At 39.5% G+C, this 15,363-nt stretch overlaps 1 protein-coding gene across 3 annotated transcripts in view; it reads left to right on the top strand.

The window, feature by feature from the left end:
* LOC113661311 (TBC1 domain family member 10A) overlaps positions 1-6,778 on the top strand; it is a 16,179-nt gene extending 9,401 nt beyond the window's left edge. For all 3 annotated transcript variants that reach the window (XM_027175377.2, XM_027175378.2, XM_047804617.1), the window contains 3 exons: positions 514-703; positions 974-1,128; positions 1,922-6,778. In XM_027175377.2, coding sequence (XP_027031178.2) covers positions 514-703; positions 974-1,128; positions 1,922-2,326 — 750 coding nt within the window. In that variant the 3' untranslated portion in view covers positions 2,327-6,778. The remainder of the gene's footprint in view (positions 1-513; positions 704-973; positions 1,129-1,921) is intronic.
* Positions 6,779-15,363: the final 8,585 nt, after the last annotated feature.

The following is a 15,363-nucleotide window of genomic DNA, read 5'->3' as shown; positions in this document are numbered from 1 at the left end:
ACCATGTGCTAGCCTTCAGCCTCACTTACCTGTTACCATAATGAGTAACCAATAATAAATCTTGTTTTAATAGTTGCCAGGAGTGTAAATACACTGCAGCATAACGTGAAAAGAATTCCATGTAGCAAATATACTAACTATGTTTATAACCGTCCAATACAACGTGATGGTGAGACAGTTCTTCTTCATCTGCATGTTTATATGCTGCTGTTACACTGTCCTACTGTGTGTGTGTCTGTGTTTGTGTGTGTGTGTGTGTGTGTGCGCGTGTGTGTGTGTGTGCGTGTGTTTGTGCATGTATGTGCGTGTGTGTGCGCGTGTGTTTGTGCATGTATGTGTGTGTGCGCGTGTGTATGTGTGTGTATATGTGTGTGCGTGTGTGTGTGTGTTTGTGCGTGTGTGTGTATGTGTGTGTGTATATGTGTGTGTGTGTGTGTATGTGTGTGCGCGTGTATGTGTGTTTGCTCGTGTATGTGTGTGTGTGCGTGTATGTGTGTATGTGTGTGTGTGTAGGAGGCAATCCAGCTGGACGGAGAGATCCTGTTCTCTTTACTGAAGCGTGTGTCTCCTGTGTCTCATCGGCACCTGAAGAAGCACAAAATCGACCCTGTGCTCTACATGACCGAGTGGTTTATGTGCGCATTCTCTCGCACGCTGCCGTGGGCGTCAGTGCTGCGCGTTTGGGACATTTTCTTCTGCGAAGGTTGGTTTCTAACACAAACACGTTCGTCATGTTTTAAGCGTGAACACACCCTGTTTCCTTCACACACAATTACCAGCCTAGTATCTCTGAAGCATTTTTTCCCCCCATAATGTTCACAGACTTTTTTATTATCGTGTAAATCGTGTTACTGTTAAAATTCTCAGCCGCTCATTTTAAATGCTCTGTTAAACTTAACGTTTTAGGATTCACATGGTGAATTATCACCTAACATATTTTCCTGTGTCTGTGTGTGTTTGTGTGGTGTTTTAGGAGTCAAAGTCATTTTTCGTGTGGGCCTGGTGCTTCTGAAATGCATGCTGGGATCTCAAGAGAAGCTAAAAAGGTGTCCGGGTCAGTACGAGACGATGGAGAGGCTTCGCAAAGTAGAGCCACGCTACATGCAGGAGGGCTTCCTCATTAAAGAGGTACAACCCACACACACACACATGCTTTCATGCAGTACTGAAACCAACTCTTGTGTTATTTATTTGAAAAGAGGATCTGAAATCTTTAAATTTTACTTTTACTTTCCAGCAGACTTTTGATCACACACACGTCCTGATCTGTAAACAGATGTGTTAACATTATCAGCTGATCGCATTTTTTTTTAAAGCTGCTTCAGAGCCTTTATGGTTTCCTCTCACATCTTCTGTATCATATGCATAATGCAAATCAGGTCATAAACACAAATAAACACACAACCAGCTCTCTATGGTTTTCTTTATTAACAGTTAATTTATGTACAAGATGGCTGAGGTTTTGAATAATGCAGTTCTGCTTGCTTTGGGGTTTCAGTTGTGTAGCAGTGTGGCTTGGTTTTATTGACACTAGTATAATATCTCTGGGTTTAGAGATCTATGACACGAAGTGGTTTAAAATTTCAGATTTAAATTTATTTTAAAATATCTTTTGGGTGCCAATAATTCAATAATTTTTGTAGCACTTTTAACATAGACATTGCCTTGTGTTTGTGTGTGTGTGTGTACACGTTTTAGGCAGGTGTGAAGAATGCGTTCAAAAAAATATATTTTAATTGTTTGTTTTTATGAGTTTACAAAATGCAAAGGGAGCAAACAAAAGAAAAATCTAAATCAAATGAATATTTGGTCCTTTGGATTCTAACCAGCATCTTTCACACTTTGCACAAAGTCTGGGATTTTGTTTTCTATTTGGCTTTTTGGATTCGGTCATTAATCAGTCTCTCGATTCTTCCTCCAGATTCTGGAATTGCCGCTGTCTGAGCGAGACATCGAGAAGGAGCATCTCGCACAACTGCGACACTGGAAGGAAACGCACGGAGAACTGCACTGCAAATCCCCTCCCAGAATGCACGGCGCTCGCGCCATCATGGCCGCCGAGCCTCCCAGCCGACAGGACCTGCAGCAGAGACCCACCATTTTGGTGGAGCCGGCGGAGATCAACGGCTCTGAAGACAAGGAGAAAAAGAAAAGCAAAGCAGATAAAAAGAAGAGCAAGAAAGACACTTCGCTCGACACAACCGATCATGACCAGGCACCGCAGGACCAGGCTTTACAAAGTCAATCACAGGCGCTGCTAAAGGACACGAGTCTTCAGGCGTCTAATCTGAGTCTGAGCAGCATAGAACACGACACGTACCTGTAGAGTGCCTCATGACCGTCATGCTGACCTGTGAATATTTACTAACTGCATCTGAACACTTCTGGTCCACATGACCCTCTCTCAGGTTTCTACATCTGGTGTGATTACACTTCAGTCCCACAATGCATTGGGGGCCTGCGCTGGGATTGCGTTTTCTTGTACATCACATCCATGTGCTTCATGAAGGAAGTAATTCATTTGGGAGTTTTTTAATGGTCTGTTTTTATTCCTAAGCACCAAGAATGTGTGAAAGCCACATTACTTACCGTATTTTCCAGATTATTAAGCACAACCTTAATCGTCGTTTTAATTATTATCGTCGTTTTAATTAGTAGTCGTGAGATGTCGGGACCAAGCCGGTACACTACCGTAATTATCGCTAAGATTATAGTTGTGTTAGCAACAGACAGCAGTGACACAGCAGATCTTAAACAGATACACAAAACCTATTAATAATGACCAGATACAGCAACACTAAAGAAAAATGAACTGAAATACACCAGCAGAACAAACCAAAGCTTCACTTCAGAGGCAAACACGCAGATGGGACAACAGACAAACAAACAAAAGGGAGAGTGACTTAGAGTCTGGAAAATGCACTGCCTTTGTTAAAGACATGCACAAGGACTCAAACATCATCACTGTGTGATGGAAACATAAAAGGGCTGAAATTTTGCTTGTCGTAAATGATGCTAACGTACCAGCGGGGCCATTGTGGCACTTCAGTGTGCAGAAGCTACTTTTCAGTATAACAGAAAGTGACAGTGGCTGGATAAGAAACAAACAAATCTGACGTGTTCATGTTAGGCATCTGACGTGTTCATGTTAGGCATGTGGCGGTTTATAGACCATAAGATTTAAGATTATCGATGATTGTCTAAAAAAACATTGCATTTGGGAGGCAATTAGATAGATGTTTTTTTTATTGTTTAATTGGGAATCTGTTTTCCTTATTTTGTCATTTTGTATGAGTACATTCCCATAACACAGAAGACACAAATCTTGGGACCATTTCTTGATATCTGTATTACTCAAGGAATCATTCATTCCAGAACATGTTTTTTTTTTTGGAAAACAATCGAGTTCATTATTTTCCTAGAACATATAACACCATGTCCTGGATTGACTGATATCAACGTCATACTTTTTATCCACTTATAGTTAATTTTATTGTTGTATAGATGAGAAAACACAAACTCGGCACCTGACTAATTTTGGTTAAAGTGCCTAAAGACATCAGCACAAGCAGCATCACCAAAGGCTTTAGTGGTGCACTTTCTTGGTTTGACCACTAGGGGGTGCAGCATGACCTCCGGATCGTAAACAAAACTTTTCCTTTTAACTTTTTTTGTATTTTATTTTAAGATTTTTTTTTGTTTGTTATGAGAAAGGAAGTAAACATGGCTGCTCTCATTTATAGTCAGTATAGTTTTAAATTATTACAGACATTTTGACACAAAAAGGAAACAATCTTGTGTGTGAATTGTCAAGTTCAATACATCATGATCCAGCGTCATAAGCTGATATTGGCCTAATGTCTAACACAAATCAGTGTGTCCTTAAATACCCCAGAAAAGACTATGGATGCACTGATTTGGTGTCAGTATCAGTCCATTATTCAGCCTTTTTTTCTGTTTTTTTTTTTTTTTTTTTTGCAAATCAATTATCTCAGTGAAGAGATAGAATAATGGTGCTGAAGTCTCTCTCTCTCTCTCTCTCACACACACACACACACACACACACACACACACACACACACACCTCTACCTTTAAAACAACTTCTGCACTTATTTAATTTTGTAAAAGGAAACGCTTTAGAATAGGATCAGGCCTGTCTTATAAAAAAGAGGGACAAAAACAGACAGACTGATTGTGAATGAGACAAGTGAAGCGCTCTATTCATGATGACGTTAACAGACTCGTGCCACTTCTGTGAGCTACTTCTGCTTTGGCTGATGGCTGTCAGGATGTTGCTGGAAATTTACTCCAAATGCATTTATTTTCTTATGACAGCATTTCAGAATGCATGCACTTCCATGTTAACCAACACTGTGAGTATGTTTCACAAAAAAAACCTTAAAATCACACATGAGTAGAACGTATATAAACACACATATGCTGTCCTTTTATTGCAGTGTCTAGCGTCACACAGGCTCGAAGCTTTTGTGTCACGTCTGACGTGAATTCTAGATGGTCGTGTGCCGGTTTTCATTTTCATTCCGGTGCATTTAATGAATTCATCGTGATATGATTTATTTGATCTCAAACATAAAAACATAAGTGTGTCAATGATTACCCAGAAGCATGAAACAGCCAATATAATGCATACTAATAACTGAAAGAATAAAACACTTCAGGATGTGACATCTTACAAGAACACAACCGACCTAATTTGATTGTTTTCTTGTAACAGCCTGAAGTGTTTTATTCCTCTAGTACCACAGGAATAATTTGCCAACTACTGCATTTTAAATTATTAAAGCCCAACACCTAGCGATCGTCTCTTTATCGTTACGTTTAATGGTGTGGAACATCCCTATAATAAATGAGTTCCTGTTTTCCCTTAGAATACAGCAGCTGTAAACAGATGTTCCGGCATCAGAGTTGTTTTCTCTTATTTTTTCCCTTGAAGAGAGTTTAAGGGGGGAAAAAAGCAGCTTGTTACAGAAAATCTGAAATCTCACCGTTCTTGAAGACTTTCTCGAGGTGGACAACTCAAAGTACTAATACTGAAGACTCCTTCCAAGAATACTGAATAGTTATCATCACCATATCAACAATTTATGAAGTAAATCCCTGTGAATTAATTGTTGTTATAGAAACAAATAGAAATATTATATAACCAGTGCGTTAATATAAACTTTATTGCTGTCATTTCTGTCAGAGCTGAAAAAAAAATTTATCCATCTCTTCTGACCAATCAGATATAAGAATTCAAGCACCATGGTATAATTGATATATCTGATTATCGGCACACACCCGGTCCGGAAATAACGTGTTTAGACAGAATGCTGCAATTTAAATATTAAGCTATGAGAGAAAACCGTTTCCACGTAAACATGTCACTTATTTCCCTGAAAACACTTCCCGATTAAAGACCAACAAACACCATTAATAATAAGAACCTGAAATGAGAGCCGCTTTAAAGCTGGAGATGTTATCAGGCTTTGATTTCATTGTAAACATGATTTTGGGAAATCTTTCATTTGTGGGTTGAGACATTCCTGGGAGAAGTTTACAAAACAATGATAATCCTGAAATGTGCTGAGAATGAGCAGGAAGTGTGTGTATGTGTATGTGCGTGTGTGTTCCTCATCATTTTTATAGTGTAGTGTTAACGGGAAAGCAGCTGTTGTATTATGCTCTGTGTGTGTGTGTGTGTGTGTGTGTGTGTGTGTGTGTGTGTGTGTGTGTGTGTGTGTGGGAGATTGGAGAAATGTTATGGTTTGCACTTTTTGCAATTCTTCTACCGTTTATGGATAAACGGAACATATTTTCAAGTAAAGGCTATTTTCCGTATTGTTCTACTGTACAGCATGACCATATTTGGACGCTATAGATTTCTACATTGGGAACAGAAATGCACTTTGTCCATCTTTTGAATTTCTGATGAATGAAGAGATGCTTTTAATCCTACAGGTTTTCTGTCTTCTTTTGTTTGAACTTCTTGTGTTTGGGGACAAACTGTCTGTATTGATCCTTGCCGTCGTGTCCACACGACGTGTAGCTACACTCATCGACCGATTCTGTCAGCTACATCAGTACAATAGCTGTCATTTTTACTCCGTGTAGTCCATTAGTTGTCTGTTGAAACTCCATCTACCTGTACATTACTGGGGCAGGACCGGATATTATTTATATAAGAACCGACACTAATGAGGGCTTGAGGATGATGAACACACACACACACACACACACACATGCACACACACACACCAACCGATGTGCACCAACAACATGGCTGTAATAAAATGTCCATGAATGAATTTTTACTTCTTTTCACATCCTTAAATCGTGCTGTTTTATTTTATGCTGCTTAGAGCCAACGCGCGCCAGGCTTTTGCGTCGTTACGGAATCAGGCAGGAAAGAAAGAGAGATTGAGTGAGGGATGGCAGAGGTGAAAGAGTGTTCTGTGTGGATCGTCCTCCCCTGGACACCTGGTCCTCTCACAGTCTTTAGGCTCCATGTCAGGATTTGCATCTGAATGGTGCTGGCATTCTCACTCTCCCTGTCTCTCTCTTTGTTTTCTATCTCTCTCCTTTCCCAGCATTTCACTGCATCCTTTAGCGGATGTCTCTCTTTCGCTCACACACACACACACACACACACACACACACGAGATTCTAAATTTTATGTGCATGCAGCAAGCAGCATGCTAATAGTCTCAACAGCTCATACAAACCGTGTCATTATTAATACATCAGTCGCAAAATAAAGGGATGGATGGATACCGAGCTTGGGTTCATTTTCATTACTTACTCTTTTTTTTATTTTGAAGACATAATTTTCCTTATTTCACTCCAGCGTCACATTCGTGTAGGAGGCGTGTCTTAAAGTGTTAAATGAGTGTAAAATGTCATATAAGGACTGATTTGGATACTAAATATCAACATTTTTAAAATACACACTCTACTTTGGGTAAATAGGGACATGGTGGATGTCCTTTCGCACGTCTTTTGTTCTTTAAATCCATGTTGGTGCTATTTGGTGTTTATCAATCGATTCACTCTTCTGAGTTTCTTCATCTGAGGATTTTTTTCGCCCAAAAGAATGCAGTGCAGCTGCTTTTTCCTGATTAATCAGGTTTAATCACAATACCTTATATGTATCACAGGTCTCACTTTTGGAGAAGGAAAAGGAAATCCACTGAGATGATTCAATTGTTTGTTGCTTCTGCTGAATCAGCAGTGTGTCATCTAACCAGAAAGACAAAAGATACTTTAAGATAAACGCCTATGCTTCACCTCACAGCTGCAAGTCCTTGGAGTGTGTGTGCCGAGTTTCTCCCACATTATACCCATCAGCCTTATTGCATCTAACTTTAGGAGGCAGAGCCTATTGAGTGGAAGAATGAAGCAAACTTGTATGATGGACTGTATTTGGTGTACAGTTTGTCCGCTTCACATCTTTGACATGTGCTGCTTCCTCTAGCATATGGCCTGGAACTCTTTCTTACACACACAGCTCTGCTATGACTTTAAAGGCTCTGTGGTTTAACTTTGATGGCCACCGTACAGAGAACTGCCGAGATCTTTAAACCACGAACAGGAAGCTTGGTGGATATTTATTAGCCCGTAATGCCGCCACCTCCTGCTGGAGGTGTAGCGGATGTGCATCCTCACGGTGCCACACTGACACCTTTTTGCTCTTTGAATGGAGTTCTGTCCTTTCTTTTACCTCCTTCTTTTCCTTCTGCCGTCGTTCAGTCAGCACCGCTCATTTCCTGTCCCTTTCTGTGCAGGTTTAACAAGTTCAGCCCAAGTCATATTACACATACTGGCTACTTCCTACTTCCTGTTTTTACATAATCACCTGCCATATGTGGTGCATGAGCTATGGAAATAATATAGTTTTTAATGAAAAACTAAAGAAAATAGGAAATTTGAAATAAACCAAGTTGTTTTGCTGTAGCGGAACTGGACGGAACATTGGTCTATCACAAGACGGCGAATACACACATTCATGTTTCCTTAAAAGGGGACATGAATCTAAAAAACTGAATCTAAAGACTGATGACAAACTGATCATGATCTCAATTTAAACTTCTATCCTGAATTTAGGGCAGAAATGTTAGCATATGTTGCGTTGTCATAAAGTTTCCTGTAATTAAGGTATATGCGAGTTGCTATAACCTTAAACCGCTGCTCAGACTCTTGAGTATTGGACGTTATATAAATGTAAGACCAATAAATATTATTATTATCATGATTCTTATCAGTTTCCATGTTCTCCCCGTGCCTCGGGGGTTTCCTCCGGGTACTCCGGTTTCCTCCCCCGGTCCAAAGACATGCATGGTAGGTTGATTGGCATCTCTGTAAAAATTGTCCGTAGTGTGTGAGTGTGTGAGTGAATGAGTGTGTGTGTGTGCCCTGCGATGGGTTGGCACTCCGTCCAGGGTGTATCCTGCCTCGATGCTCAAAGACGCCTGAGATAGGCACAGGCTCCCCGTGACCCGAGAAGTTCGGATAAGCGGTAGAAAATGAATGAATGAATGAATGAATTGTTCTAACAACCCAATATAACAAACAAATGCTTTAGCGCTATTAAGACTTCATGTTGTAACATGTTTTGAAATGTTGAACCCCTGAAACCCTGCAGATAATCTGCACTTGCTGACCTTCACATGACCCTGTCAACATTTTTTTACAGCTTGATGATTTACATCTTCAGTTTTCATGCATTACACAATTCCTTTAGCCGTAATTCAATCTGTCTTTGCCACAGCAAATGTTGTTATGGATGGTTGGAGCATTTGAGGGATTAACACTCCACTAATCAGCTTTTTTTATTCAGTTCATAATCCCCAGTCTGCTGTCTCTGTTTTTCTCTTTATCTATTTCTTTTTCCGCTCTCTTTTTTCCACCCTTTCAACAATTCGTTAGGAAAACACACGATACTTTACATTCATACAGTCATGAATTCTGCTAACAGATAAAATCTCAAATTGAACCTGAGGTGGTTTCATGCTGCCACATTCCTTCGTTCTTCAGATTTTTCACACCTTTATCATGGAAAGAGGTTCATCGTGGGGAACTGTGAACTGCTGGGAATGCAACACAGTTTAGATAGTAACATGTTTAACGTTACACACTCGAAGACGTGGCCTAGGATGATTTTATTTCTTAAACACATAAATGTATGCCCTATAGATTGAGATGTTAAAGCTGCTGATTCATGATTCCTGTTGGTTGACAAGCACGGATTTTGATGGTCTACAGATACTTTCCTCCTTACCATGGATAAAAGTAGTGGTTATTTGAGTTACTGTAGCCTTTATGTAAGCTTGATAGAATAGAAACCTTTATTTTTGTCACATATACATTACAGTGCAGTGAAATTTTTTCTTTGCATATCCCAACTTTGGAGGCTGGGGTCTGAGCGAAGGTCAGACATGATACAGCACCCCTGGACCAGTGAGAGTTAAGGGCCTTGCTCAAGGGCCCGACAGTGGCAGCTTGGCATTGCTGGAGCTTGAACCCTGACCCTCAACCCAGAGCCTTAACTGCTTGAGCAACCACTGCCCCACTGCCCCTTGATCCAGTCTCTCCTAGAATCTCCTTTGAGTTGTCTCAGCAAGAACCCGATTCCACCTTCAAAACCACCGCTCATTTTTTTTCACACCGTTCTTAATAAACTCTGAGAGACTCTTGTGTGAAAATCCCACATGATCAACAATACCTCAAATACTTAAAGCGGTCTGCTGACACTTTAAACCATTCCATGGTCAGTGGTAATGGTTTGATGTTTGATGTGAAGTTCTTGTCCTTTGTATGCATGATGCTGCTGCCAGATATGCTGCTGACTGGATTATTTATGAATTAGCAGATTAAAGGCTGTCATGGTGTATCATGGCCTATAAGGTGTTCAGTACGGTTAAGGTAAGATACTTCCACTCCAAGTTCTCCATGTTCTTTGTCCAGGCTCTTCCACTCCATGCTTGGCACATTATGTCACATCACGTCATGTCGGGCTCTTAGCTCCACTGAAGAGATATTATAAAGCTACAGCATACAAAGACATGATATGCATTTGTGTGCCTCGACCATATTTGCGGTAGTTTGGGGAAGAAGCCCATACGGCTGTGATGGTCAAGTGTCCACATACTTTTGGCTGTCCATCCACAAAGGTAGAAAACAGGCCACGTGTCCGACAGCAGTGTTGTGCGTGAAGGTGTGTTTCTTAAGGAAATTAGCTGAGGTCAAAGGTCAAACAGATGCGTTTTGCTGTCAAGAGCAGACAGGAAGTGGATTTGCCTGTTGACGGTCACGCATGACCTCTCTTCGACATGTGTTTAACGTGTATGTCGTCAAGATTTTGTGGATTCAGTCAAAACAGTGCAATTCATTATAATTTTGTAAAATATGTAAAACTTCACATCCAACAACAATACCAGGTCTTACCCACAATTATGGTGAGAAAATCAGGTACATCATTTCAAAACTAGGAGCCTCATAATGATGCTCATAAAGTGTGTGTTAGCTTGGAATTAGGCTGTTTACAAAAATATTTCATATTTTATAAGCATGACTAGAAGATATGAGAAAGGCAATCACGTCTTCTTAAGGGGAGCAAAGCATGAGTAGCTAGCTAGCTTAACAGAGACCTACTGGTTTTTAATCAAATCAAATCATATGGAATAAAAACACTGTCAATAATAATCGTACGTAATTCAAAGCATTTGTGTGTAAATTTTAATTTTGCTGAGTTGGATCCCAAAATTTACGGCCACGACAGTTTACAGATACGAGATTTTGTGTGTTTGTTCAAATACAACTCCAAAATGTACGACTATGACAGTTTACAGACACAACGCTTGTTTTCACAACACCTCTTTTTCACACACAAAAACGGTCTGCGAAACAACTGTCAAAAATACGTCGTAACGTTCCCAGGCATTACTATCCGAGGGAAGATGAATTGATTCCACGATGTGCGCATATGCCCCGCCCTCTTTTAAACCACTGGCGCCGAAATGGCGAATCAGCAGCCAAGCGCTCACTCATCGTCTCAGGTAAGTTGGTTTTTCCTTCCAAATTCGGACATGTTTAAGGGTTAGTTATCACTAATAACAGAGAGGAGTAATATTACAGAGATAGGTTAACTATAGTAAGTAAGATTAGCTCTCAGAGTAAGGTTACATTAGGTGTTTAGGAGGTCATCACTGCAGTCTGTAGGGTGATGAGATAGGCCTACATAAAAGACACACACACCTCACACCTACCCATTTCCTGCTGCACTGACTGCCCATTTGACTTGGACATTCTTTCTTGTGCTGACTGTCCACTGATATTGGACTGGTTCTCCATTTTCTGTTGTCCAACACTTAAGGTGTCGGTCAGCATCGACACCAGATTCTGGGCTGAGTGCAAGATGTCAACTAATGGAACCTGATAAACAATAAAATATGACTTTAACACTTAAGCAGTGAACACTTATATTGCATGACCTGTGTATTCCAGTGCATGTACACAGCTGTTAGTAAGTTAGCACTTAAAATTGCTAACTCTTTTATGTAGGCCTATCTCATCACGCTACAGACTGCAGTGATGACCTCCTAAACGGCTGTATTCTTTAAGCACCTAATGTAACCTTACTCTGAGAGCTAATCTTACTTATTATAGTTAACCTATCTCAGTAATATTACTCCTCTCTGTTATTAGTGATAACTAACCCTTAAACATGTCCGAATTTGAAGGAAAAACCAACTTACCTGAGACGATGAGCAGTGTTGTAATGTAACGGAGGAAAAATACTTCATTACTGTACTTAAGTAGAAATGTCACGTATCTGTACTTTACTTCACTATTTAAATTTATGTCAACTTTCACTTTTACTCCGCTACATTTCCTAGATAAAATGTATACTTTTACATTATATTTCCACTAAGCATCTTCATTACTACAAAATAAAATCAGAAGAAATGTGTGTGAATGCAATAAGGGAGGTTTGGTGAATCACTGCTCCTAGATTGCATTGCACGCTGTACGGAGAAGCACAGGTACGCGCAGCGTGCACGCGCAGTCAGAGATGGAAGCGTTAATGTATAACGTTAATCGGAAAGCTGCAAATACAGCAACCAAAAGCAGTGAAATGTCACTATTCTTATTACCAGAGTTGTAGCACAAACAAAATATTAATGCAAACAATCCATACAATACTAAATAAAAATAACATTTATTGATTTGGTCTTTGTGAATATTTGTTTATTAATGACTGCATTCATTGGACACACTGTTTGTAGAGAATGCACACATACATGAACTGATCTGATTCGAGACTGGCATCATTACATCATGCATAAAAGTTTGGTGTCCACGTTTGCCATTTAATAATACCATAACTTTTGGCTTACTATGTAGTCATATAATATATAATATAAAAGTCTTCTTGTTTTAAATTCTCACTGAGGGCTAAAACCCCTAAAGATGAAACCCTAGAACCGTCCCTGATCTTATGCCTACCGAAAATCACTGAAATTTTACTTTTTACTTTTACTTCAAACACTTAAGTACATTAAATATCAGAAAATTACTTTTGATACTTAAGTACAGTAAATATCAGATACTTTAAGACTTTTACTTGAGTAGTATTCTAAAAGGTGACTTTCACTTCTACCAAAGTCTTTTTCTAGTACGATACTTGTACTTTTAATCAAGTATTGCTTTCTAGTACTTTATACAACACTGACGATGAGTGAGCGCTCGGCTGCTGATCCGCCATTTTGGCGGCAGTGGTTTAAAAGAGGGCGGGGCGCATGCGCACTTCGTGGAATCGATTCATCTTCCCTCGGATAGTAATGTCTGTGAACGTGATGACGTATTTTTGACAGTTGTTTCGCAGACCGTTTCAATCATGTGTGAAAAAGAGGTGTTGTGAAAACAAGCGTTGTGTGTAAACTGTCATAGTCGTACATTTTGGAGTTGTATTTGAACAAACACACAAAATCTCGTATCTGTAAACTGTCGTGGCCGTAGATTTTGGGATCCAACTCCGCAAAATTAAAATTTACACACAAATGCTTTGAATTACGTACGATTATTATTGACAGTGTTTTTATTCCATAAAATCAAATCAAATTTTATTTGTCACATACACATACATACAGGGTACGTCATGCAGTGAAATGCTTTATGCAACTATCCAGTATAAGATTAAAAGGAATGCAATTTAGGATTAAAAAATAAATCAAAACCAAAAAGAGATACATAAATAAAAAAGTATAAACTATATAATAAAACTATTTAAAAACTATATAAAATATGAAGATACCTCACACCTCCAGGGTCGGGGTTCGATTCCCGCCTCCGCCTTGTGTGTGTGGAGTTTGCATGTTCTCCCCGTGTCTCAGGGGTTTCCTCTGTGTACTCCAGTTTCCTCCCCCGGTCCAAAGACATGCATGGTAGGTTGATTGGCATCTCTGGAAAATTGTCCGTAGTGTGTGATTTATGCATAAATATACATATACATAAATGTGTATGGATTTTAAAGATTGTCCTTAAAATGTCCAGATGCAAGTCTGTGGTTGCAAGTCAAGTCTGACATATTTCATGCTAATAACAGGAGTTTCATTTTTAATAATATTTAAACTAGTAAAATGTTTACTAAATACAAATGAACAATAAAATGTAAAACGTTATTATTTAGCATCAAACTAAAACTTTTTTTCCCCTTTAGAACAATAATGTTAATTGCTCTCTAACCGAACTTGTGTTCAGTTCAGGGAATCAAGCTGCTACATCCTCAGCTAACCTCAGCTACATCCTGAGTGTTTTATGGTTGGGTTGTAAATTTAGCTTACAATTACAATCCAATTTTGTGTCTTGGCAGTATTAGGGTGTGTTTTTGGAGTGTAATTCCCTGTAATGGCGCACGTTTCACACGCGTGTGAGTGAGAGGGTCGCAGGAGTGTGTTTGTTGTTAATTCGAGCAGTTTCTAACGCTCTAATCTCTAGAGGCTTTTTCCTGGCATTGTTGCTTCGCTGTCTCCCGTCTTCCTCCTCGGCAAGGAAACAGAGGTCGTAGACGCAGGATACACACACGATCAGGGAAACTGGAGTGGTAGTGAGCAGGAGTTTGTGAAGATGGAGGAAGGGATGATAGCCTTGAGGAAGGAGGGAGGGTTGATTGGAGCAGAGAGAGAGTGGGGGGCTTTCTGGGATTTTCCGAGTTATTTATCCTCAGTCAAACCGTCCACTACTCATTCATTCATTCGTTCATTTTATATACTTTATCCTGGTAAAGCTGCATGCAAAACATTCTTGGGACCACTGGACACAAAGCAGGAATACACCCTGGATGAGACACTAGTCCATCACAAGGTGTCTTTCTTACACACACATGATCCACCTATTAACATGTGTTATAATCCAGTCAGTGACCCTGGACCCATAACTCAGATACTACACCAGCATTTCACCCTGCCATCAAATCATCATTCGTTCATCTTCACTAACTCTTTATCCTGTGCACAAGGTGGGAAATATACCCTTAATGGGACTTATGGTAAAACCCACACAGACACAAGGAAACCCTGCAGAACTTTTCCCAGACAGTAACCCCAGCCCAAACCCTGGAGGCGACGCTGATGTAGTAACACTTCATAATCCCATTTTGCCATCCTGGCATAAACCATTTTTCATATTGGCATGAAAACCTACCAGACAGGAAAATTTCTGACATCTGTAATGCGTGTCACATTTAGCCACTCAGATGTGTAAAGTACTCTGATGAGTATGTGAGCTGAGCAATTCTGGTCATGAACTCTGCAGCCAGAAAGCAGGCCTAAAAGAATAAACTGTATTAAAACTTACTATCATCATAAATGCAAAATGAGAATAATTTTACCTTAGGATATGTGCTGTTTTAGTATGGATGTAGCAGCTAAGTAACAGTGTGTATTGCATTTATTGTGCACAGTGAGGTTAATTAGATGACTATAATACATGCAAGTGGTGTTGGCTATACAGTGTGTGTTCAAGACCGCATGCCATTGTATTAAACTGTGTGTCAGAATATAAGACTATAATACTGAATAGCAAATGGTGTTTGCAGTGTTAGACTCACTGTTTAAAACCGTAGCTTGTGGTTTGGAAAGCAGCCATGGTGAACGCTATGTCAAACATCATGTCATTTTTTTTTACCTTTCTCTTTACAAAAGAAATATTTAATTATTTATCTGTTATCATATTCAGAGAAATGTAAGTATTTAAACTTTGTTTTATAGTTGGCTAAACAACACAATTATGCAAATGTGGATATAGACTTTTACACATAAACATGTTTAAAATATATATCTTCTTTAAAATATATCCTTTTTTAT

Source organism: Tachysurus fulvidraco, chromosome 20 (assembly GCF_022655615.1).
Source record: "Tachysurus fulvidraco isolate hzauxx_2018 chromosome 20, HZAU_PFXX_2.0, whole genome shotgun sequence".
In the NCBI taxonomy this organism is placed as follows: domain Eukaryota; kingdom Metazoa; phylum Chordata; class Actinopteri; order Siluriformes; family Bagridae; genus Tachysurus; species Tachysurus fulvidraco.
Note: the sequence above shows the minus strand (reverse complement) of the source record. Positions and strands in the feature narration are given on the sequence as shown.